General features: G+C 46.3%; 1 protein-coding gene across 2 annotated transcripts in view; it reads right to left on the bottom strand.

The window, feature by feature from the left end:
- Positions 1 to 22,820, bottom strand: part of C5 (complement C5) — a 106,491-nt gene that overhangs the window by 42,832 nt on the left and 40,839 nt on the right. For both annotated transcript variants that reach the window (XR_014785941.1, XM_084821290.1), the window contains exons 15-24: positions 21,642 to 21,771; positions 20,628 to 20,693; positions 16,845 to 17,045; positions 15,933 to 16,017; positions 11,720 to 11,796; positions 9,519 to 9,658; positions 4,682 to 4,912; positions 3,032 to 3,092; positions 1,169 to 1,258; positions 544 to 756 (exon numbers count right to left, since the gene is read on the bottom strand). Coding sequence is in view for 1 of the 2 variants with exons in the window: in XM_084821290.1 (XP_084677416.1) it covers positions 544 to 756; positions 1,169 to 1,258; positions 3,032 to 3,092; positions 4,682 to 4,912; positions 9,519 to 9,658; positions 11,720 to 11,796; positions 15,933 to 16,017; positions 16,845 to 17,045; positions 20,628 to 20,693; positions 21,642 to 21,771 (1,294 nt within the window). In the remaining variant the exon portion in view is untranslated. The remainder of the gene's footprint in view (positions 1 to 543; positions 757 to 1,168; positions 1,259 to 3,031; positions 3,093 to 4,681; positions 4,913 to 9,518; positions 9,659 to 11,719; positions 11,797 to 15,932; positions 16,018 to 16,844; positions 17,046 to 20,627; positions 20,694 to 21,641; positions 21,772 to 22,820) is intronic.

Genomic DNA, 22,820 nt, shown 5'->3' on the forward strand with positions numbered 1-22,820 from the left:
TCTGAAACCACCAGCCTGTCTTCAGTCACACTGCTTGTCTCTCTCACTGTGCTGGGCCCTGACAGCAGCCTCCTCGTGTGGGTGCCAATGGCTCAGAGACCTATAGACAGGGCCGGTCCTACTGCTGGGCAGACTGAGGCAGCTGCCTCAGGCAGCAAATGCTGCTGGCTGGGGAGCGTTGGAGGACAGAGCTGTATCATGCAGCCTAAATTAACATGCTTCCCTCAGGCGTGGTAGAGAAGGCTGAGCCACAGCCACTGTTGAAATAAGGCCCAGCGACCGGGCTGGAGACCATCTATTCATGGAATTGTGGGGGACATCTTGTCCTTTGCTTGGGCAACAAAATGTCTTAGGCTGGCCTTGTATACTGACTCCCCTCCACAGAGATATCAGTAACATACAGGCCCTCCCTTAACACCCCCCTCCCCAATCCATCATCAGGAGGAGTATTTTTGTCGGTGAATATCAGATTGACTTTCCTCCTGTCCTGCAAGGCTTGCAGGTCCCTGGAAGCTTGGATCAGCTCAAGGCATGCTAACTTACCCTCTTTGATCTTCCTCCTCATGTTAAGTCTCGGAATTATACTTCCCTGGCCAAGAATATCCCAGCTGTCAGTCCTTTCCAGGAAGTCATAGACATAAAAGACTGGCACGATGTTCATAAGTTCAGTTTCCGCACTCCCCCTGGGGAGATTAGCAAGAAGTGTGAGCCCTTCTGGACTGACAACTGCATCAATCACTTCACCCAAAAGGAGTCCTGTTAAAAAAAATTAAAAATCGTACCATGAAATCCTGCCTTCCGCTGCTAGGCGGGTGGGGATAAGACACGGGGCCTTTTTGGTAGTGGCACTCAAGAATGTGGAAGGCCCTCCTCAGGGTGATTCGCTGGGCTAAAGCATGAGCTCAAGAATGTGGCTTCCTTCTGAGGAGACAGGTATGGGAATGTGCTGTGAGTGTACTCTCTTATAGATATATTATGCTGTTTTATTACAACTTGTAAGTGCTTTGATTTCTGCTGATAGAGAAGCGGGATTTTAAACAATATATTCTAAATTAATAAATAACTAAGTTGTGTGAAAGCTGATCACAGGCTGAATTTGCCCACAATATTTAGAGGTAAAACACGGGAAAATAAAATACAGCATGTTCCATCTCTTACTCCACTTTACCTTTAATGCTCACAGCTCTGTACAGTTTTGTCTTTGGGACTATATTTGATGGCATCCTGCGACGGAATTCCTGTTGCCTTTTTACCGTGCCTGTCATTGACAATATATGCGAAAGCGAATCACGTTAGTTACATCAGAATAATTTATTTTGTTCCAGTTATACTGATGCTACCTCAAGAAGCCTTTAGTGTTCATCCCCTACTGGAAGAGTAGGACATTTGTGGCCTTCCAAATATTGCTGGACTACAACCACCAGCATCCTTGACCATTGGCCATGCTGGCTGGGGTTGATGGGAATTGGAGTCCATCAACATTTGGAGGGCCACCATACATTCTCCACTTCAGCCACCCTGAAATTAAGGCCTCAATCCTACACCGATATACCTGGGAATAAGGCCCATTGAACACAATGGGACTTAATCTTGAGTGGATTGTGCTGTAAACCTAAGTACAAGTAGGGAGGCCAGATGCAAAACAGGGGCTCCTGCACCTTTAATAGTAAGGTATATTTTTCCTCTATTTATGCACATCTTCATCTCCATCCTGCTCTGTCCTGAACTGCAAAGCTGACAGAAGGAACCTTGCACAAGTTGGGGAAGGAGAGTATCAGGCTAAGATTTCTTTTGTTGCTTGCTTAGTGAATAAAGGTAAGAGTCACATTTGCAATTCCACCCACTTTGGGCTCTGGCCCACCCACTTCATGAATATGGACCATGGTGAGTTTTGACTGAGGCGATATAGACCTTGACAGGAAAAAGACTCCCTGTCCCTGGACTAAAGGAAGATGTCAGTGATATGGAATACCCCTCAATGGCCATAAGATTATATATATATATATATATATATATATATGTATATGTATATGTATATGTATATATGTGATTAATTGGCCTTAATCTGGAGGACAATTTGTAAGCAGTACGTCACCCATATCTCTGTCTTTACTCCTAAGGAATTTCATCTCCAGGCATTCCAAACTGCCATTCCTGGTATTCCTTTAACAGCACAGCTACTGATAAGGGCGGAAGCTGGAACATTAGCTTAAATTTAAAAATATATATATATTAAAAAAAAAATTTAATATGAAATTTAGTCTTTCTCTATATTTATTTATTTACAACATTTGTATACTGCTCTGCATACAAAGATCTCGGAGTAGTGAACAGCAGACAGGATAAAAGAATATACACACCATGTTAAAATAATTAATATTTTTTAAAAGGAACAGAGTTCTGACAAACCGGGTTTTGATGAACCGCCAAGGAAGGCCTCCTGAAATAACAATGTCTCCAGGAGGTGCTGAAAGCAACACAACGTTGGCATCTGCCCGGCCTCCAAAGGCAGGGAGTTCCACAGGAAGGGGGGCCACCGCACTGAAGGTTCTTTTCCTGGTGAACTCCAGTCAGGCCATGGGTCCATGTGGAACCACCAGAAACATGCCCTCTGATGAGCTCAGTGACCTGGCAGGTTGGTAAGGGAGAAGCACTCTCTCAGGTGTGTGTGTATGCACACACACACACACACACACACACACAAGTAATTTCAAAATACATTTAGGGCTAAAAGTTTCAGCTTCCACCCTCATCAGTAGGTGTGATGTTAATGGAGAGCAAGAATAGCAATTTGGAATGCTGGGAGATGGAAATTCCTAAGGAGAAAAAAAACAGAGGTATGACTGGTATAATGTTTAGGAATTCTCCTCCAGCATAAGCATGTGGCTTCTTATCTGTCAGGGATGCTCTGACCTGGATTCCTGCATTGAGCAGGGGGTTGGACTCGATGGCCTTGTAGGCCCCTTCCAACCCAATGATTCTATGATCTAAAAGTAGAATGAATAATTTTTAGAACAGTCAGTTGCCATACCATAAACACCTTGTGGGTCCAATGTGTGACCTTCATGAAGTTCCTCTCGAATACCTTCAGGCTAAAACCGAGAAATGGGGAGATAAACCCTTGCATAATCATTATTTTTCTAAATTTGCAGTGATAATTTAAAATTTCCACAGTTGTATACATACACACACACACACACACACACACACACACACACCACTTTATTTTGGGATTAAAGTCCCTGCTGGCAGCCACTTCATTCTAACCGCGCCAACAGAGCAAAACACGAAATTATAACAAACATTATGTGCAGGCCAAGTGACAAAAATTGCAATTGCAGCAGGCCAAGTGACAAAAATTGCAACTGCAGGTGGCCTTGCCTTGTTCCCCCAACCCCAATGGTTTCCCGGCTTTTGTGCAGTTTCTCTCTGACTTCCACCATTGCTGGGAGCTTGTGTAATTGCTCTCGCGCTCCTGCCTGTGTGCAATGGAACACAAAATGGACTGAACAAACCCTTTTTGAAATTCTATGTTGTACCTGCATTTGCAAGAATATATGCAAGAATATTCTGAGTAAAACTGGTTTTCTTTACTTTGTCAAAGAAGGGTGTGGTCTCCTTTTATGAAGATTGTCTTGTGCTCATGGGGGACTGGTAAACGCTCATTCTGTTATGCCTTTTTTGTTTTCCTCTGCTAATTGCCTTACAAACAGGAGGCATCATTACTAAATAATCCCATCAATAACCCTGTTGCTCCCCAATAACTGGCATCAGAGATATAGTGCCTCTGAACATGGAGGCTCCATTTAGCCCTACATAGCTTGGGACCACAGTACCCGACAGAGTGCCTCTCCTGACACGAACCTACCTGTACACTACGCTCAACATATAAGGCCCTCCTCCAGCTGCCTGCTCTGAGGGAAGCTCGGAAGACAGCAACAAGGGAGAGGGCCTTCACAGTGGTGGCCCCCCAATTATGGAATGATCTCCCCAATGAGGCCCACCTGGTGCAAACACTGTTCTCTTTTCAGCGCCAGGTTAAGACCTTTATCTTCTCCCTGGCATTTGGCAGCATATGATACATTTTAATCAATCCTGGATTGTCTTACGGTTATGGTAATTTGCTTGTGACTACTTGTTTGAAGTTATTTTAGATATATGTTCTCTTGTGTATATTGTCTGTTTGTGTGTGCTTTTATGTAAATGGTTTTTAATCTCGGTATACTGTATTTTTAATGATTTTAATCTCTGTAAACTGCCCAGAGAGCTTCGGCTATTGGGTGGTATAGAAATGTAGTAGCAGTAGCAGTAATACTACTACTACTACTAATAATAATAATAATAGCAGCAGCAGCAGCCATCATGGCTAATGGTCACAAATAGAGTGAACCTCCTCCATGAATTTGCCTATTCTCCTTTTCAATCTACCTAAGCTAGTGCCCATACCCACATCCTGGGGCGAGGAGTTCTGCAAGTCATATACGTGTTGTGTGAAGGAGTCCTTTCGTTCGTCTGTCCTGAATCTACTGTCCCACAATTTCTTCAGATGACCACCCAGCCCACCCAGCCACCCACCCAAGTGCTAACATTATTCAAGAGGGAGAAAAACCACGCACTCCTAAAAACCCTTATTTACTTTCGCCTGGAAAAAGGGCTGTCAAGACAAGGGACTCAGTCTTACCACAACTCTTAAGGTTTTCACGAGGATTTCAGGGACAAAACCAGTTTTCAGGGTAAAGTTGATGGTGTGGAGATCTATTTCCAGAGGAAGAATCTTAAATTTTACTAAGGCGGTAGAAAAGCCTTGGAGTTCTTTTGGACGGACACAGCTGGTGCTTTGTATACCGTGCTGATTGGTGGAGGAGGCTCCAAACAGGCAGATTCCTTTGCCCACACTTATCGTCGCGCAAAACTAAAGCATGCACCAGAAAGCATTAGAGAACCTTTTGTCAGCTGGCTCAAGAACATGGGAGAAGCATCAGTACAAACAACACTGACATTGCATGCAGTTTCTGTCTGACATGAACAATCAAAATGATATATAGACCCATTGAAATCAATGGGATTTGTTAGTCATAACTAACTGAAGTCCCATTGATTTTAATCCACCTAGTCCAAGTATGACTGGCAGTGCAATCCTACGCATGTCTACACAGAAATAAGTCTCATTGACTTCAATGGAGCTTACTCCCAGGTAAATGTGCATAGGATCTGGATCCAACCTATCCTTGTCTGCACATAGAAATATATGTATATAATTATTATTTATTTAAAACATTTTTATAAGAACGTAAGAAGAGCCATGCTGGATCAGACCAATTTATATCTCACATTTCCACTACAATTGGAAATTTGTAGTTTATAGATTTATATCCCACCTTTCATAGATTTAAAGGATTAGACCTGATAGACGGAGTGCCTGAGGAACTATGGACGGAGGTCCGTAACATTGTTCAGGAGGCAGCAACTCAATCCATCCCAAAGAAAAAGAAATGCAAGAAAGCCCAGTGGCTATCTGAGGAGGCTTTACAAGTATCTGAGGAAAGAAGGGAAGCGAAAAGCAAGGGAGAAAGGGGAAGATATACCCAACTGAATGCAGAGTTCCAGAGAATAGCAAGGAGAGACAAGAAGGCCTTCTTAAATGAACAATGCAAAGAAATCGAGGAAAACAACAGAATGGGAAAGACTAGAGATCTCTTCAAGAAAATCGGAGATCTCAAGGGAACGTTTTGTGCAAAGACGGGCATGATAAAGGACAAAGAAGGCAGGGACCTAACAGAAGCAGATGAGATTAAGAAGAGGGGGAAAGAATACACAGAAGAAGTATACAGGAAAGATCTTAATGTCTCTGATAGGGATGTATGAAAATCACTTACCTGTTCGCGGATTATGCTGATGGTGGTGGGGGGGGAGGCGTTCTGTCCCTCCCCCCGGAATCCTGGCCGGGGGGGAGGCACTCCGTCCCTCCCCCTGGAATCCTCGAACGGCCAGCTGTGCTCCGCGGCAGCTCTGCGGAGCAGCCGGCCAGGCCTGGCCCGGCCAGACCAGAGCCGTCCACAACCGGATTTCCGGCCGTGGAGAGCTCTGGGTAAAAACAAAACAAAACAAAACAAAAAGCAACCAACCACGTACGCAAATGGCGGCAGCTATGGCCGCTGCCATTTGTGCTCCTTCTTTTTGGCCGTCTTAATCTACGTAAATATTTACGTAGACTATGACGGCGAAAATAAAGGGGAACGCAAATAGCGTAGTGGGTGCTATTTGCGTCCCTTTTTCATTCACCGTTTTAGCCTACGTAAATCTTTACATAGGCTAAAACGGCAAATCAAAAGGGGACGCAAATAGCGCCCACTACGCTATTTGCGTTCCCCTTTATTTTCGCCATCATAGTCTATGTAAATATTTACGTAGATTAAGACAGCCAAAAAGAAGGAACGCAAACAGCCGTAGCTGCCGCCATTTGCGTATGCGGGTGTTTTTTTTTAAACCCACCCAACCATGATAGGCCACGTAAAGATGTACGTAGCCTATCACGTCTTATTTTTCTTTTTTTTTTAAACCTAGCCATGATAGGCTATGTAAATCTTTACGTAGCCTATCACGTCTTTTTTTTTTTTTTTTTACACACAAGCCTGGAAATGGCGGGGGTGGCAGCCAGTTGGAAGACTGGCCGCCACCGCTGCCACCAGAGCTGCCGCCGGAGCCACCGCCGGAGCTGCCGCCGCCCGGAAGATCCGCCCCAGGTGAGTCTCGTCCCGGGGGGGGATCCGCGGGGGGGCGGCAGGCCGTTCCGCCACGGAGTTCGGGGGGCCGAATGCACTGGCATTCGGCCTCACTGAGATCTGTGGCGGAATTCTCTGACATCCCTAGTCCCTGATAGCCATGATAGTGCGGTCACTGAACTTGAGCCGGACATCCTAGACAGTGAAGTCAAGTGGGCCTTAGGTAGCATTACTAACAACAAAGCTAGCGGAGAAGACAGTATTCCAGCTGATCTATTTAAGATCCTAAAAGATGATGCTGTTAAAGTGCTGCACTCAGTATGCCAACACATTTGGAACACTGAACAGTGGCCACAAGACTGGAAAAGGTCAGTTTACATTCCAATTCCAAAGAAGGGCAACGCCAAAGAGTGTTCAAACTACCGTACAATTGCACTCATTTCACACGCCAGCAAGGTTATGCTCAAAATCCTACAAGCTAGGCTTCAGCAGTATGTGAACTGAGAACTACCGGAAGTACAAGCTGGGTTTCGAAGAGGCAGAAGAACTAGAGATCAAATCGCCAACATTCGCTGCATCATGGAGAAAGCAAGAGAATTCAAGAAAAATGTCTATTTCTGCTTCATTGACTACGCTAAAGCCTTTGATTGTGTGGATCACAACAAACTGTGGCAAATTCTTAAAGAGATGGGAGTACCAGACCACCTTACCTGTCTCCTGAGAAACCTGTACGAGGGTCAAGAAGCAACAGTAAGAACCGGACATGGAACAACCGATTGGTTCAAAATTGGGAAAGGAGTACGAGAAGGCTGCATATTGTCGCCCTGCTTATTTAACTTATATGCAGAGTACATCATGAGAAACGCTGGGCTGGATGAATCACAGGTCGGAATTAAGATTGCCGGGAGAATTATCAACAACCTCAGATACGCAGACGATACCACCCTAATGGCAGAAAGCGAAGAGGATCTAAAGAGCCTCTTGTTGAAAGTGAAAGTGGAGAGTGCAAAAGCTGGTTTGAAACTCAACATTTAAAAAACTAAGATCATGGCATCTGGCCCCATCACTTCCTGGCATATAGAAGGGGAAGAAATGGAAGCAGTGACAGATTTTACTTTCTTGGGCTCCAAGATCACTGCAGACGGTGACTGTAGCCATGACATTAAAAGACGCTTGCTCCTTGGGAGGAAAGCTATGGCAAACCTAGACAGCATAGTAAGAAGCAGAGACATCACCTTGCCGACAAAGGTCCGTATAATCAAAGCTATGGTTTTCCCAGTAGCAAAGTATGGCTGTGAGAGCTGGACTATAAGGAAAGCTGAGCGCAGAAGAATCGATGCTTTCGAACTGTGGTGCTGGAGAAGACTCTTACGAGTCCCCTGGACTGCAAGGAGGTCAAATCAGTCAATCCTAAAGGAAATCAACCCTGACTGCTCATTGGAAGGACAGATACTGAAGCAGAAGCTGAAATATTTTGGCCACCTAATGCGAAGAGAAAACTCCCTGGAAAAGACCCTGATGCTGGGAAAGATTGAAGGCAAAAGGAGAAGGGGACGGCAGAGGATGAGATGGCTAGAGAGCATCACCGATGCAATGAATATGGACTTGAGCACACTCCAGGAGAGAGCGCAGGACAGGAAGGCCTGGCGTGCTATGGTCCACGGGGTCACGAAGAGTCGGACACCACTGAACGACTGAACAACAACAACAATCCCACCTTTCCACCGCAATGCTGTTCAAGGCAGCTTATAACAATAAAATATAAGATAAAATACAAAGTTATAGTCAGAACTGAAAAGCAAATCAGTAAAAAAAAAAAAACCCACATAGATGAAATTAAGAAATAAATATCACCCACCTGTTAAAACCTATTTCATCCAACAGACAAGTCAGCTTAAAAGCCAAACACCTGTCTGAATAAGAATCTCTTTGCCTGCCAACAGAAGGGCATCTTTTGCATTTGCCGCAGTGAGAAAGCTGCTGGCGGGGCTCTCTGGAGCAACCGCCCTCTATCGCAGCGATTTTGCAGCTGTTGCAGTGTGAAGCTGTTTACCTCCACCCATACTCTGCTTGTATATTGTTAAATAAAACCAAATGTTACAGAAATGCCTGAAGTCTCCAGCAATTTCTCCTTCCAAAGGAAATCAAAGTCAAGTAAGAGCTGCCCATCATGGGGGGAAGTAGGGCACTCCAACCAAAATACATAATGAAAGGTGCAGGGCTAGCATGTTGTAACAACTGGCTTTCCCATGTGTTAAATTTGGTCACTTGTGAATAATGCAGGGCTGGCCCTCTCACAAGGCAAGGTGAAGCTCCTGCTTCAGGTGGCAGAGTGGCAAATTGCAGTCCCCCCCCTCCCCGCCACAAGGGCATGCCTTCTCCAGCAAGCCCTCCGAAGAGTCTTGCCAGCCCTTCTTCCACCATTGCATTTGCCGCAGAGCCACCCTCTGTACAAGCGATCTCCGGGGATACCCCTCCTATGCCTCACTCTGAGGAAGGACCCACTCAGAGCCAGGCATTTGGGCCTGGTGGGCTCTCTGAAGAGTCATGCCAGCTGATTCCTCTGGATGCATGGTTCAGCGGTGAAGTTAAGGGGTGGGGGGAACGACGCAGCAAGAAGGGGGGATGCAATGGGGGAAGGGGCCATGGTGCAGTAAAGGGAAGGAGGCACAATAGAGCAAAGGGAAGGGAAATTGGGCCGGACATGTACTCTCTTGCCTCAGGGGGTGGGACAGCTTGCACTGAGCTTGAAAGAACAGGTTGTTCTTAGTAACGGTTTCAGTCCAAGAGATTTACCCTAATCTTAGCGGCTTTGTAATTGTAAACCGTTCCTCGCAATTCGATTTCTTCTCCACGGACTACAGAGTAAGGAACATGCACGCTTATGAAGACTTCTTTCAGTACCTCCACCTGAAGCGCATCGGCAACACAGATACCTGTGTGAAAACAAGCAAAGAAGCGAACAGCTAGCATCACCGGTAAAAAGCATTTACTAATGACGTTCTTTAAACCAATCATATTTTCTATAAACACGCGGGTGCAGACAGAGAGCAAATACTGGCGCATTCCGAGGCCCAGACTTGGACTGTGGTGAGGACAGAAGGCGGGTGGGGTGGGGTGTAGTGTACATGTTATATGGGTTTCCGCCTAGGGATGCTTCAGGAATTTGATCGCTGCAAATTTCTACACGAGGCATCCTGATCAATTAAAAGATTTAATTGCGTTGATGCTGATAGCAGCCCAAAGAGTCATGGCTAAAAGTTGGGAAACCGCAGAACTTTTAACATTGAAATCGTGGTATATGGAATTACGGCAACTAGCCATGGCAGAAAAATTGACATATAAGCTGAAATTAAGAACATAAGAAGAGCCCTGCTGGATCAGACCAAGGGTCTGTGTAGTCCTGCATTCTGTTCACACAGTGGCCAACCAGCTGTCTGCCAGGAACCCACAAGCAGGGCATCAACACAACAGCACCCTCCCACCCGTGTTCCCCAGCAACTGGTGTACATAGGCTCACTGCCTCTGGTCCTGGAGGTGGCACATAGCCATCAAGACTAGTAGCCATTGATAGCCTTTTCCTCCAGGAATTTTTCCATCCCCCTTTTAAAGCCATCCAAACTGGTGGCCCTTGCTTGCTACATCCTGTGGTAGCAAATTCCATAGTTTAACTCTGCGCTGTGTGAAGACGTCCTTCCTTTTATCTGTCCTGAATCTCCCACCAGTCAGCTTCATGGGATGACCCCGGGTTCTAGTATTTTGAGAAAGGGAGAAAAATGTCTCCCTATCCACATTCTCCACACCGTGCATAATTTTGTAGACCTCTAGCTACAGGCAAAGACAAAATATGTGACTGTTATAAAATATGGCAGGATTTTATTCTATATAGTGATCAGGGACATACATAGAAGTATTTTTCAAACATACGCAGCAGTATTTGTGAAAGCCTTTCCTCAGATTATGGAAAAGAGACTAAATATAAATTTGATATATTGAAGAATTACAGTGAAAACTTTTATGCAGCCTATGGATTCCACTTTTATCTTGATCTATAAAGTAAAGCAGAAAAATATGAATAGCTGTTAAATGTACTACCCACTGTCGAAAACGAGATTTAAACTTAATGTATTTCTTTTTAGCTATTTACTTCCTTTTTTTCTCTGTTTTTCTTGATCCTTTCAGGAGGTGGGGTTGGTTGATTTTGTTTTGGAAAACTAATTTAATTTTTTTTTAAGAACTTAACTATCCAAGAGATCTCCCACTTATCTTGAGTATTGTGACACAGTTGAAGTGTATTTTATTTTTATTTTTATTTTCTATATCGCTCCAATAGCCAGAGCTCTCTGGGCAGTTCAGAAAAAGTAAAGCCACAAGGTATAGCATAAAACAATATAAAATATGAACACTTAAAACCACAATATAAAAGTACAACCAGAATAAAACCTAGCAGAAATGCAGAAATGTAAAGGACAGATTTAAAACAGCAGAGCTAAAAGACTAGGATGCTAAAATGCTGGGAAAATAAAAAGGTCTTCACTTATTTTTTAAAAATGCACTTCAATACACATTTCAGTACACATTTTAAAGAGAAAATGTAAACTGACATAGGGATGCTGGGGAAATTCAAGACGGACGCTTCCCTTCCACAAATCAGCACTGCTTCCACCAACCCGTGCTGAAGCCAGCTGAGATCAGATGGACTCCCAAACTGTACACAAGCTACTGTGACTGGAAAACCCACCACAAATAGCGTTTTTTAAAGAAACGGATTTAGGGCAAGAAATGCCGCATTAGCTACGGGGAGGGACATATATCATCTGACTCGTTCAGCTTGGGGGCAGAGCAGAGCTGGAGTAAAAGCCCAGCGTAGATGAGCCCTTGGACTGCGAGCTGCCCTAGCCTGAGATCATATGGTTAAACTCCAGTTGTCTCAGTTTCCATGTAGAGTTCCATTTGCAAACTAAAACAATTATATGGATTAAGATGTTTTTACATACCTTCATCTGAAATGCTAACACCTTGTATTTCCCAGGTGGTGAGAGAATCAGGCAGGGTCACAGGAAGAGTCTTAAGCCTGTATTAATTTAAAACAAAAAAATATGTAACAGTTGATTTACTAGTTTCACTAGTGGTTTTCAGCACAAAGTTTCAAAATATGGAGCAGTTGATTTACTAGTTTCGCTAGTGGGTTTTCAGCACAAAGTTTTGACATAAGGATTTCAGTAAACAGAGAGCTGGTTTAGACATCACTTTCAGTACTGTGGCTGCTTCTTCCCCCATGATTACTCTCACATCACTTTTGATTTCCTCCATCATGCAGTCAGGGTGGACTGGGTGATGTACACCATCAGGGGACATATGGAAGGGTGGCCCCATAACCATGCAATCCACCCTATTCAATGAGTGGAGAAATACTCTTATCCAGAATGCAATGGGAGCAATGAGGAGGAAGGAGACAACCAGTCTGCTGAAGGTAACATTTAAACTGAGCCTCAGAAAGAACTGGATCAAATAGTAGGGGCTACAGCTCAGTGTGACAGACCATGTCCTTTGCATGCAGGAGGTCCCAGGTTCAAGGAAGCAAGGTTTCAAGGTACTGGGGACTGAAATAAAGGTGCTGTTCCAGCAACTATCAGGCCACAGCTGAGAGTTTATATAGTCAAGTCTCCCAGCCCATGCCCAGGTACAGCTGCAATCTGATAATGCTGGCTTTAAAGTCTTCCTACTTCTGAGGAGATCTTGACTCTGGAGTAGACCTTGACCCTAGGGTAGACTTTTACTCTTGAGGAGTCTAGTTGCACGGGTCTTGAGGGGTGTATTTCGCCTCCAAGCGGCGCCCTGTGCCTCCACCTTCTGGAGCCGCCATGGTCTAGGTCTGGGTGGATGCTTGGGCTCCTTCTCTGACCCCACAGGTGAGGTGCAGTCCTCAGGGGTCCTGTCTGAGAGTTCCTTAGAGTCCATAGCTGTTGAAGGGCCCAATGTAGTTTCCCCACCAATGCCAGAGCTGCCTGGGGTTTCATTAAGGTCAGGGGGTTCCACAAGGTCTTTAGGCTCTGTAATGCCCGGGTATTTGTCCAAAGAGTTATCCTGGCCTGGGCCAGGCATGACACACTCACATTTTCATACACATGAAAATATATTCCCCTAATATGGGCATTTTTGCAAGCAGCTGCCCCGAATATATGCCATTTTGCAAGCTATTGCCCTCTAATATACTAATTTCTGTAAGCAGTTTTGGATTGAATTGCACTGCAAAATTCAAAGAAGTGCAACGACCCAAAGGATAATTGCATTCCAGATCATGTATCAGACTAGGGAGTGTGAATTAATTTGGTTCGTATTAAAATGCAAACCAAATGAATTTCTCTCCTATCCCTATCTTCATATGAGATTGTTTCCAGGTTGATGGTTAAATATCCTCTTGAGTATTTTTCTCAAGGGAACCAACATCATTATTACAGAGCAGGTGGCAAAAAAAATTAAATGTTATCTCTCTCAGACCTGTTTTGGTTGCCTGTTCTTAGCTTATCATTTTCTCCTCACTTTTAATTGACTTTATTGAAATTGTGATTCTATGCTGAGAGAGAGAGAATGAGAACAGATGCAAAAATAAAAATAATGAGCATCATTAAACAACATTACCAGAAGCAGTATCTAGAGGAGGCATGAGGAACCTCTGAGCCATGAAACAGATACAGCCCACAGAGGTTTCCTGCCAGCTTCTTCCCCGGGCCTTGACCACTCTCCCAGCAGGGAAAAGATCTTATCTCTGATCAGCAGCTAATCAGAGATAAGAGCTTTTCCTTGCTGAGCATTGGAAAAGTCTCCCTTGCTCTCCTGGGGAAGAAGCCGCTGAGTCATTCAGTCCTGCTTACTTCTGAGGCTTGTCCTGCTTACCTGTGACTATGTATGTTGCTCATGATTCTCAGCAGGCATGCAGATTTTTGTCCTGCTTATTTCTTAAAATCAGTAAGGGTGAAATCCTATGCATGTTTAGAGAGAAAAAGTCCTACAACTCCCAGCATGCTGGCTGGGGAATGGTGGGAGTTGCAGGACTTTTTTCTCTCTGAACATGCTTAGGATTGAGCTTTAAAAATCACATTTTGGCCCTGCCCACTCTGCCTTTGGCCCCGCCCACAGAGAGAATGTGGCCCCTGAGACCTGTCCCAGATTAGAATTTGGCCCTTGGACTGAAAAAGGTTCTATCCCTCATCTAGAGCAAAAATCACAGGTAAAGCGAACAATAAATAAGTTAACTCAAACAAGAACATTCAAAAGCTTATTTTAAAAGAAATGAATCCAGTTGATGTAGGAACACAGATGGGTGGGGGGAGACAAAACCTCTTGGGGCAGGGAAGTCCACAAATAAATTTGCCTGTCTCCCAATCCTAGATAATAAATAGGAAGGAGACAGCCTAACTGAGATGACTTCATGCACCACTTCCTTTTTCAGAATGGCTTATGAGAATCTGTCATCACCTGGAAGAGCATTCCAGAGCTGAGGTGCCGCCACAGAAGAGTGGACTTCACCACAACTTATGGCAGCAAATTCCCTGAATTAGGAACACAGGATGCTGTCTTATACAGAGCCAGACCATTGGTCGATCTAGTTCAGTAGTGTCTATGCTGACTGGCAGAGACTCTCCAGGGCTACAGGCAGGGGTCTTTCTAGCCCTGCCTGGAGATGCGAAGGATTGAACTTCGGACCTTTGGCATGCAAATCATGTGTTGTATGACTACAGAGTCAGAGTCATCTAACTCAGAGTCAGAGTCATCTAACTCAGTATTGTCTACATTAGTTGTCAGAAGCTCTCCAGGGTTTCGTCATTATCCGTTGGCCCTGTTCAGATGCACATGGCAGGAGGGTAGTTAGGGTAACTACGGAGGGGGGGCGAGTTAGTGAAACCACAATGCACTTGCCTGTCACACGACCAGGAATCACGCAGCGCTGCATGGTTCCTGTAACCACCCCTTTCCGTAGTTACGGTAACTATCCTCCCACCATTGCCACTGGTGATCCCAGCGGCCCTTGCACCGCGAAAACATGCGCACCACCCACTCCATCCATCGCTATGCAACAGTGACCATAGAGAAAGTCCACGCTGGTTAAAGCATCACCAGAATGCAGGACACTGTAGACCACCATCTCTATGGTCATGGCCTAGAAACTACCCAGAGCCCATTTTGACCACCAGAGAGCCTGCCACACATAACAGTAAGTTGCCCCGGGGGGGGGGGCTTAGCCCTGCTGCAGGGGGGTGGTTAGCCGGGGTGGTTCCAGAACCATGGTTAGTGGGTTTTTCTCCCCCCTAGGGATGTATGAAACTCTTACCTGGCTCCGCACCAGGCAATCCACGGTGGGGGGGAGGCACTCCGTCCCTCCCCCCGGAATCCTCCCCAGCCGGCTGCGCTCTGTGGCGACTCCGTGGAGCTGCTGGCCGGGGCCACCCGCAGCCGGACATCCGGCTGCTGGGCTGCGCAAGGACGCAAATGGCAGCCGCCATAGCCATTTGTGCCCCTGTCTTTTGCCATGATAAGCTACGTAAATATATACATAGCCTATCACGGCTAAAAACAGGGATGCAAATGGCAAACCACCCCGCTATAGTCTGCCATGAAAACGCCAGCGTAAGCGGCATCCCTCTAGGGGTCAGCAATGACCAGGTGCTTGCACAGGAGGAACCTTTCCTTTCCTATTGCCGTGATAGGCTACGTATATATTTACGTAGCCTATCATGGCCTCCAGGGGGACGCAAATGGCGTCCCTGCGTTAGCCGTGATAGGCTATGTAAATACTTACATAGACTATCACGGCCATTCGAAAGAGACGAATGGTGGCCGCAGACGCGGCCGCCATTCGAGGAGCACCGGAACGGCCGACAAAGGTAGGCTCCGTTCTGGGCCCATTTTGTGGGGTGGTGGGGCGGGTGGCTTCATTCCGCCATGGATTCTGGGGGGCCGAATGCGCTGGCATTCGGCCGCCCTGGAATCCGTAGCGAAATTCTCCAACATCCCTACTCCCCCCACACGACACACTAAGCTACCATGGTTACTGCGAACTCCCTAACCATCATGGCTTAGTGTTACATGTGAACAGGGCCACTGTGTGAGGATGTCCTCAGTGGATATCTCAGTTCAATAAAGAGAGAAAATTAGATTCTAGGCCACATTTGAAATCAACATTATAGAGTCTTGTATAGAGTGCTGTACCTAGGAACTGGGTGGACCTCCCAAAGCCAACTTTCAGGAAAATAGCTTCGGACCTCTGGATCCAAATCCAACAGGACAGCAAAAGCTGAAAAAGAAGTTATGAAGCAATTCCAAGAGATTAGGCATGTCGACCAATCCAGAGCTACTGGGGCTAGACCCAGGAACCCAAAGATGGCTTTTCATCCAAAATGGATTCTAGGATGTTGTACAGGCGTAAGAATTCAAACTTCAAGTACAATACTACAGAAATAAAATACTGGAAGAAGAGCCCTGATGGAGCATTCTGTTCCCACAGTGGCCAACCCAATACCCCAATGGGAAGCCCACAAACCGGACATGAGAGCAACGGCACATCAGCCTGCTGCTCTGTGTGGGGATCGGCCCCCGAACCGTGTGGCTGGCAGGCAGCACCTGTGCTGATTCACCCTGCCCACCTCCCCAAACAGATCCTCCTACAGCACTTTTAAATATTTTGCCTGCTCGCAGGACAGTGAGCACAGCTGGCAAGAATGCCATCAGCCCCAAAGTCCTTTGAATGCTCCAGTCCATATTTCCAAGTGCAATGAATCAGCGGGCAGAGTGAAATCAGTTGTTCTTTACATCCATCTAAAATCCTACATTGAGGGTAAAGAACCTCCCCCCCCGCCCCCCCCCAGCAGCGGGCGAGTCGAAAGCCAGCAGTGAGCAGGGTCAGAACCAAAAGTCAGTGGGCTGTCCCCGTCTCCCTCTCTCTCTCTGCCTCTCCTTTTTCTGTTCCTCGCCACCCAGCAGGCTATCAAGAGAGGGACCGATTGCTCTTGCCAGAGCGAACTGTTTGCTTGCAGAGGGATTTTGAAATTAGGCCGAGGTCCGCATTGTGGCTGCCCGCCCAACACAGCGACACATTCCAACCAGTGCCATCTGTAAACTTACCTTGTCTCGCCAGCATTAAAATTTTGTGTGTCTCATTCTGGCGCAGTTTGGTTGCAAAGTTACAACACTTCTCAAAGGCCCGTCTGCACCTTTCGCCACTCCTCACGCGCTTGAGCCTCTGAGCGCAGGACTCCATGATGGGATATGCCTCTGCTCCGGACCTACAGCACTTCTGAACTTCTGGGTGTTTAAACTGGGATGCTGAAATGGCAGGAAGAACTTTCACTATCTTTTTCTTGGGGCGCAATAGCCATCAGTACCAGCACCATGTTTTGGGGAGAAACCCTCGGTGGGACCCCTTTGCTGAGTGGGCTCACCTCCTACCCACCACTGCTACTGCTGCCCATTTTCTTGCCCTTGCCCAGAAGGAGAATTTAGGCTGAGTGGAAGATGCTGCTCCATTCCCTCGCTCTTGTCACTGCTTGCATGCTCAGAGAGGGGCAAGTGAACAGTAGCAACAGCAAGGTGGGGGCGGGGGGAGGACCACCTGGAAGTTCTAGGAAGTGGCCATGGGTCCCTGCAGGGTTGTGGACCTCAGCAGGCGCCTGACCATGTCGACTGCTGGAGCCAGCAGTAGTCATCCCATTAGATATAGTTGAATTAGCCAGGAAGGGAAATTGTGTCCTTAGCGGGATGACAAAGCAGACAGGGGAAAGCCAGAACTTTCATTATTTTAGATAGGTGGGCAGGAAAACATTTCATGCTTTAAGGTCCTGGCTCACTGGAGAGGCAAGTAAATAGCAGAAAGAGACTAGTCCAGCCCTGCACTATGCTCGCTATGAAGCTCTTACTGGCAATTTAGAGAGCAATCCTATGCGGATCGATGGTCGGCTCTGACCCAGGGGGCAATCGCCTATCCACTGCAGGGTGGGAGGAGTGGTGAGGAGCGCATCTCCTCCATGATCCCACTGCCCTGCTTTCACGGCTAGACAGCCGATTTTGGCCGGCTAGCCACGGGACCTCGGAGTGCAGGAAGGGTCAGCCGGACAACACAGGGGAAGTGTCATACCAGCACTTCCAACATCACCACCCCATCCCACTACCAGGAATGCCCCCATTTCCCCACTCCATGCTGTTCTTCTGAGCACAGAGTGGGGGCCAATCCACACTGCCTATGAGGTGGTGCGGAGGGGGTGGAGGTTAGGTAGTTTCCTGGGAACCAACCTCAGAGCGTGGGCTCCAAGGTAGTTTCCTGGGAACCAACTGATCCTACGGCCATCTAGCCGCTGACTAGCAGCCATAGGATTGCACCCTTATTAAACTTACATATGAATGCATGAAGCTGCAGAACACCAAGCCCAGAACGACCTATCTAGAATTATTTCAAGGCTGCCTTTAATGAGCCCAGAACTAGTTACTGCTCTCGAAAGCAGGTCTGCACATCATAGTGGTAGGAGGGTGGTTGTGAAGGTTTAAGGCCTACAGAGGCAAAAGGGAAAATGGTCAGGCTTAGAGGCCTGGGGGGTTTTGTTGGGAGGGGGTATCCCTGAGAAAAGTACTTTCATTTCTCTGGTTAAGTTTCTGTTTCAGTTCCCCTGGCAAGTTTCATTTCTTCAGCTTTACAGCAGTACTTTCAGTTTTGGGGGAGGAGAGTATAAAAAGAGAGTCAGTAAGAGCAGCAGCAAGAGCAACAGTGAGAGCAGAGCGTGAAGAGAGAGCAGGAAGAAGCAGCCTGGAGAAGTCTAAGCAGAGGTAGGGTAAAGGAACTTGCGTTTTGCGACTTTCATTTTCTTTTAATGACTTCTGTTCATTTTCATTTTCTGTTCGCTCAGCTCTATTGTGTAAATACCTTTAATTGCAATTTGTTTGCTTTAATTTATCAGGAAACTGTTGTGGTTAAAACCCGTATCTAGAGTGTCAGTCACCCCACGTCTTACAGCCTAACCTCCACCGTACTGGGAAGGGGAAGTTTAAAAGAAGGAGGGTGGGAATCTTAAGGAGGAAAGAGATCCTTACAGAGTTATTCAGGGGGTCCAGGTCATAAGGGGAACCTTAAGAGAGATATTTCAGCAGAAGGTGTGTGTCATTCGGGGGGAGGGGGTGGAATTTGCGTTCCCCTTATTTTCGCCGTCTTAGTCTACGTAAATATTTACGTAGACTAAGACGGCCCAAACTAAGGAACGCAAATGGCAGCGGCCATAGCCACCGCCATTTGCGTATGCTTTTTTTTTTACCCAGACGTTTTAGGCTACGTAAAAACTTATGTAGCCTATCACATCTCTGTAAAAAAATAAAAAAAAACTGCAAATGGCGGCGGTGGCAGCGGCTGGTCTTCTGACCGGCTGCCACCGCTGCCGCCGCCGGAGCCGCTGCCGGTAAGTCTCGTCCACCCCAGGTAAGTCTCGTCCTGGGGGGGGGGATCCGCGGGGGGGCGGGGGGGCGGCAGGCCGTTCCGCCACAGATTTTGGGGGGCCGAATGCACTGGCATTCGGCCTCACCGTGATCCGTGGCGGAATTCTCTGCCATCCCTAATCTATATACATGGGGCTGCCAGGCAAACTCCCATCTTTGCATTGGCCAGGCTAAGACCTGCTTAGCTTTAATAATCTAACAACAACTTATGCCCCTGTCCAACAACTGGTAGCCATTTCTCGCAAACCCAGAACCAGTTTTCAGATGCTTCTTTGCCCTGGAGCCTCATAAGAATGCCCCCTTCCATTAACCCCGCATAGCCCTATATTTCTCATCTCAGAGAACACTGGTTGTGGCAGGATGAACCCATGATGAACAAAACTCAAGGGTTTGGGGGAAATGGTGTCTGGAAGGTAAAACAAACAGTGTGTGTCCATCTGGCATCTCTGGTTAAAGGATCTTGGGCAGCACAACTGGGGAAGACTTCTGTCGTTACACGTCAGAGTAGAGAATATTGAGCAAGATGGACCAAATGGTTTAGCTCAGTATAAAGTAGCTTGATAGGTTGATAATCTGGCAATTCTTGGGAAAATAAAAACACCTTCCCAGCCAGCAAGCAGCACAAACTCATAGGAAACCTGGAGGAGTTCAAAGTGAATTAGGAGCCTTTCTACATGAGGGATTTATTGTGAGCTCGGTAGTTTTCAAGTGCTTTACATGACACCATTATACTCCAGAGCCTCGTCTGTGCTTTGCAACCATTATAGCGGGGGTCAGTGGGTGGGTCTAACAATGAAAGTCTGGTATAATCTGAATGGAGGCATAAAACCCTAGTGTATTTGCACAATTTCACGATACCACAGCACCACCCAGTGGTTATCTAATGGAACCTAGAGAAAAGCAGAGAAAGAAAACCCCTGGAAAAAAGCACGTGTAAAGGAGCTGAGCTTAACCCCACAAAGAATCTGGAAGCAGAAGCCTCGGTAAAGTGGTGGGTGAAAAGCCTCATGTAGAAAAGCCCTAGATGTCTGTAGGTCAGGGGTGGGGAACCTGTGGTCCTCTAGATATTGGACTTCAAGTCCCATTATCCCTGTCCATTGGCCATACTGGCTGGGGCTGATGGAGGTTCCCCCATTCCTGCTATAGGTGGATGAGCAGGATCTATATTGAATAAATAAATATCCTACATATAAATTATTGAGGCAGCAATCATATACTTCTTCCCTATGAGCAAATCACATTGGACTCTATGGAAATTACTTCTGAGTAGACATGTATAGGATTGCACTGTAAAAAGAACACCCCAAACTCTTAATATACTTCCCACAGATCTCTTGGGTTGTCTTTTTTTTCTGCCCATATGAATGCTAGTGAACAAAAAATTGGCAAAAATTTTGCTAGTGAACAAAAAATTGAACAAAAAAAACCTACCTAGGTTTTCAATTTCACTGTTCAGGACGGACCGTGATGATCTTAAGGCAGCATGGCAAGCCTCATCTATTGGAACAAATAAAGTACAACAAAGTGGTGACAATGACAAGACAAAGGACTCTGTAATTCTGCCTGGGAAATGAAAAGCCTTCCCCTGTCTATTTCATAACTCGCTTAGGGCGCAATCCTATGCATGTTTAGACAGAGAAAAGGCCTGGACTCCCAGCGTTCCCCAGCTAGCTGCTGGCTGAGGAATGCTGAGAGGTGTAGGCCTTTTCTCTGTCTAAACATGCATAGGATTGCGCCCTTACTTTCAGAGATAGACAGACAGACACACTGCTTTTACTATAAAATAATATCCCATTTGGCTCTAAAATACAAGATAAAACAATAAAAACACAATAAAACAATGTAACTTTAAGAAATATAGGAGCAAACGCAGTCTAAAATCATATAAATTCACAGGAAACGTACAATAAAAAGAACAATCACCCACTGAAAGAAAGGCTTAGAGAATTAATAATAGGAGTAATAATAATATAACAGTAAGAACAACAACAACAATAATAGAGAAGGATCCTTGCCTTGCCTGGGCTACCAGGCGACTCCAGAACTGCACTGCAGACTTACTTCTTCCAGGTCTGCTATGTTTGCGAAGTTGAGCAGTCTCCCCCCAAATGAACTAAAGTTAGCTTAAGTGAAAAGGGGGTGTAGGCTTCAAGGGGGCCTTTTTACCCCATACGATCCCCAAAAGTTGCCCCAGAGTATTGACTTGGCGATGTTTCAGCTCAGCCTCCTTATGGTACCTATGATCTATATACAAATTAAGTCCCAACACAACAGCCCTGATTTGGGGTGATCTAGACTTTGGGGGCAATCACTGATCCTTTTCGTTGAAAGGTAAGAGAGAGAAAGGCACCTGTTCCTTCTGAGTCAACGGCTGAAATGTAGCGGTGCTGCCTTTCGGCGGGCACCCCTTCCCACTTTCATGGGTAACAGGTAAGAGAGAGGCACCTGATTCTCTTGAGTCATCAACATTGGCGTTGGTCAGAAAGGTGAGGCCAGCCATTCGGAACACATCTATGTTGTTTTCTCCTCCACCGGCACCACACCCAAGGTCGCTATTTTCCAATTTCAGAAGAGCCTATTGTGGGGGGGCATGGGGGGGCGGGAAGCAAAAAGGACAGGGCAAAAAACTAATTTTAAGGTGAGATACAGTACATCCCGTTTAAGCCCTCCAACTTTTATAAAGTCGAGAGTCTGAGATTCTACATCTTAAGAGTTCATATTCTCAGAAGATCTTTGGGCGCGCTGCTACTCCAGAACTGAACAAATCAAGACCAAGTATACTGAAATTTCTCCATTGTATTATTCTTTCCTTCCCATAGATGTTTGCAGGCTGTCATTTTACTCATTATCATACTGTTCCATATTTGTAAAAGTTGGAAGCTGTGACGATACAACTGTATTTGAAGCTAAGGATTATGTCGGATATGTCTCATATTAATACGTTATTATGAAACAACAACAAGAAACCCTGAAGCCCTCTTCAGGCATTATTAAGCAGAGTATACCAACACGTGTAGGGGGCCTGGGCGGGTTGGCTCCGCCCCCACCCTCCCCAGCCCCACCCTCCCTGTTCCCGATCTTGCAGAGTTCAGTGGAAAGATCTGAAGAAAGAACCTACTCTCCTGCAGGCACGACCCCCTGCCTCTTACGTGCATTATACCCTGTTCAGGCACAACGCCTGAACAGGGCTATATGGGATACTGTTTATCACAGAGAGTGAGTTACAACAGGATCAGAACTGCAGGGTTTGGTGAAAAATGGCAGCGACAAATGAGGTTGGCTGTTGCTATGTAGCTCACAGCACAAGTGACAGCACAACATGGAGTGGGGGGGGCTAAATCGGGACAGGAGTGGCACAAAGACCTCTTGTTTCCCCTCACATCCTTCTGAGCCGACGGCCCATGTGAGCACATGGGGAGGGGGGAAGAGACAAGGTTTATTGAGTTTTGTCGGGTTCTCGGGGAGCCAAGAAGACCTGCTCAGGGGAGCAGATTGGCCCTGGGGCCTTCACCTCATGATCTCTAGCGTGTGGGTTTCCAGGGCTGGCATCTGCATCTGGCATCTTTGAGCATCAGCGCCTCAGCAGGGTCCACTACTGAAGCCGGACTTGAGTTCCTCCTTAGA

The sequence above is a fragment of the Heloderma suspectum genome, chromosome 14 (assembly GCF_057233095.1).
Source record: "Heloderma suspectum isolate Gila_16-S chromosome 14, 16-S_ref, whole genome shotgun sequence".
NCBI lineage: Eukaryota > Metazoa > Chordata > Lepidosauria > Squamata > Helodermatidae > Heloderma > Heloderma suspectum.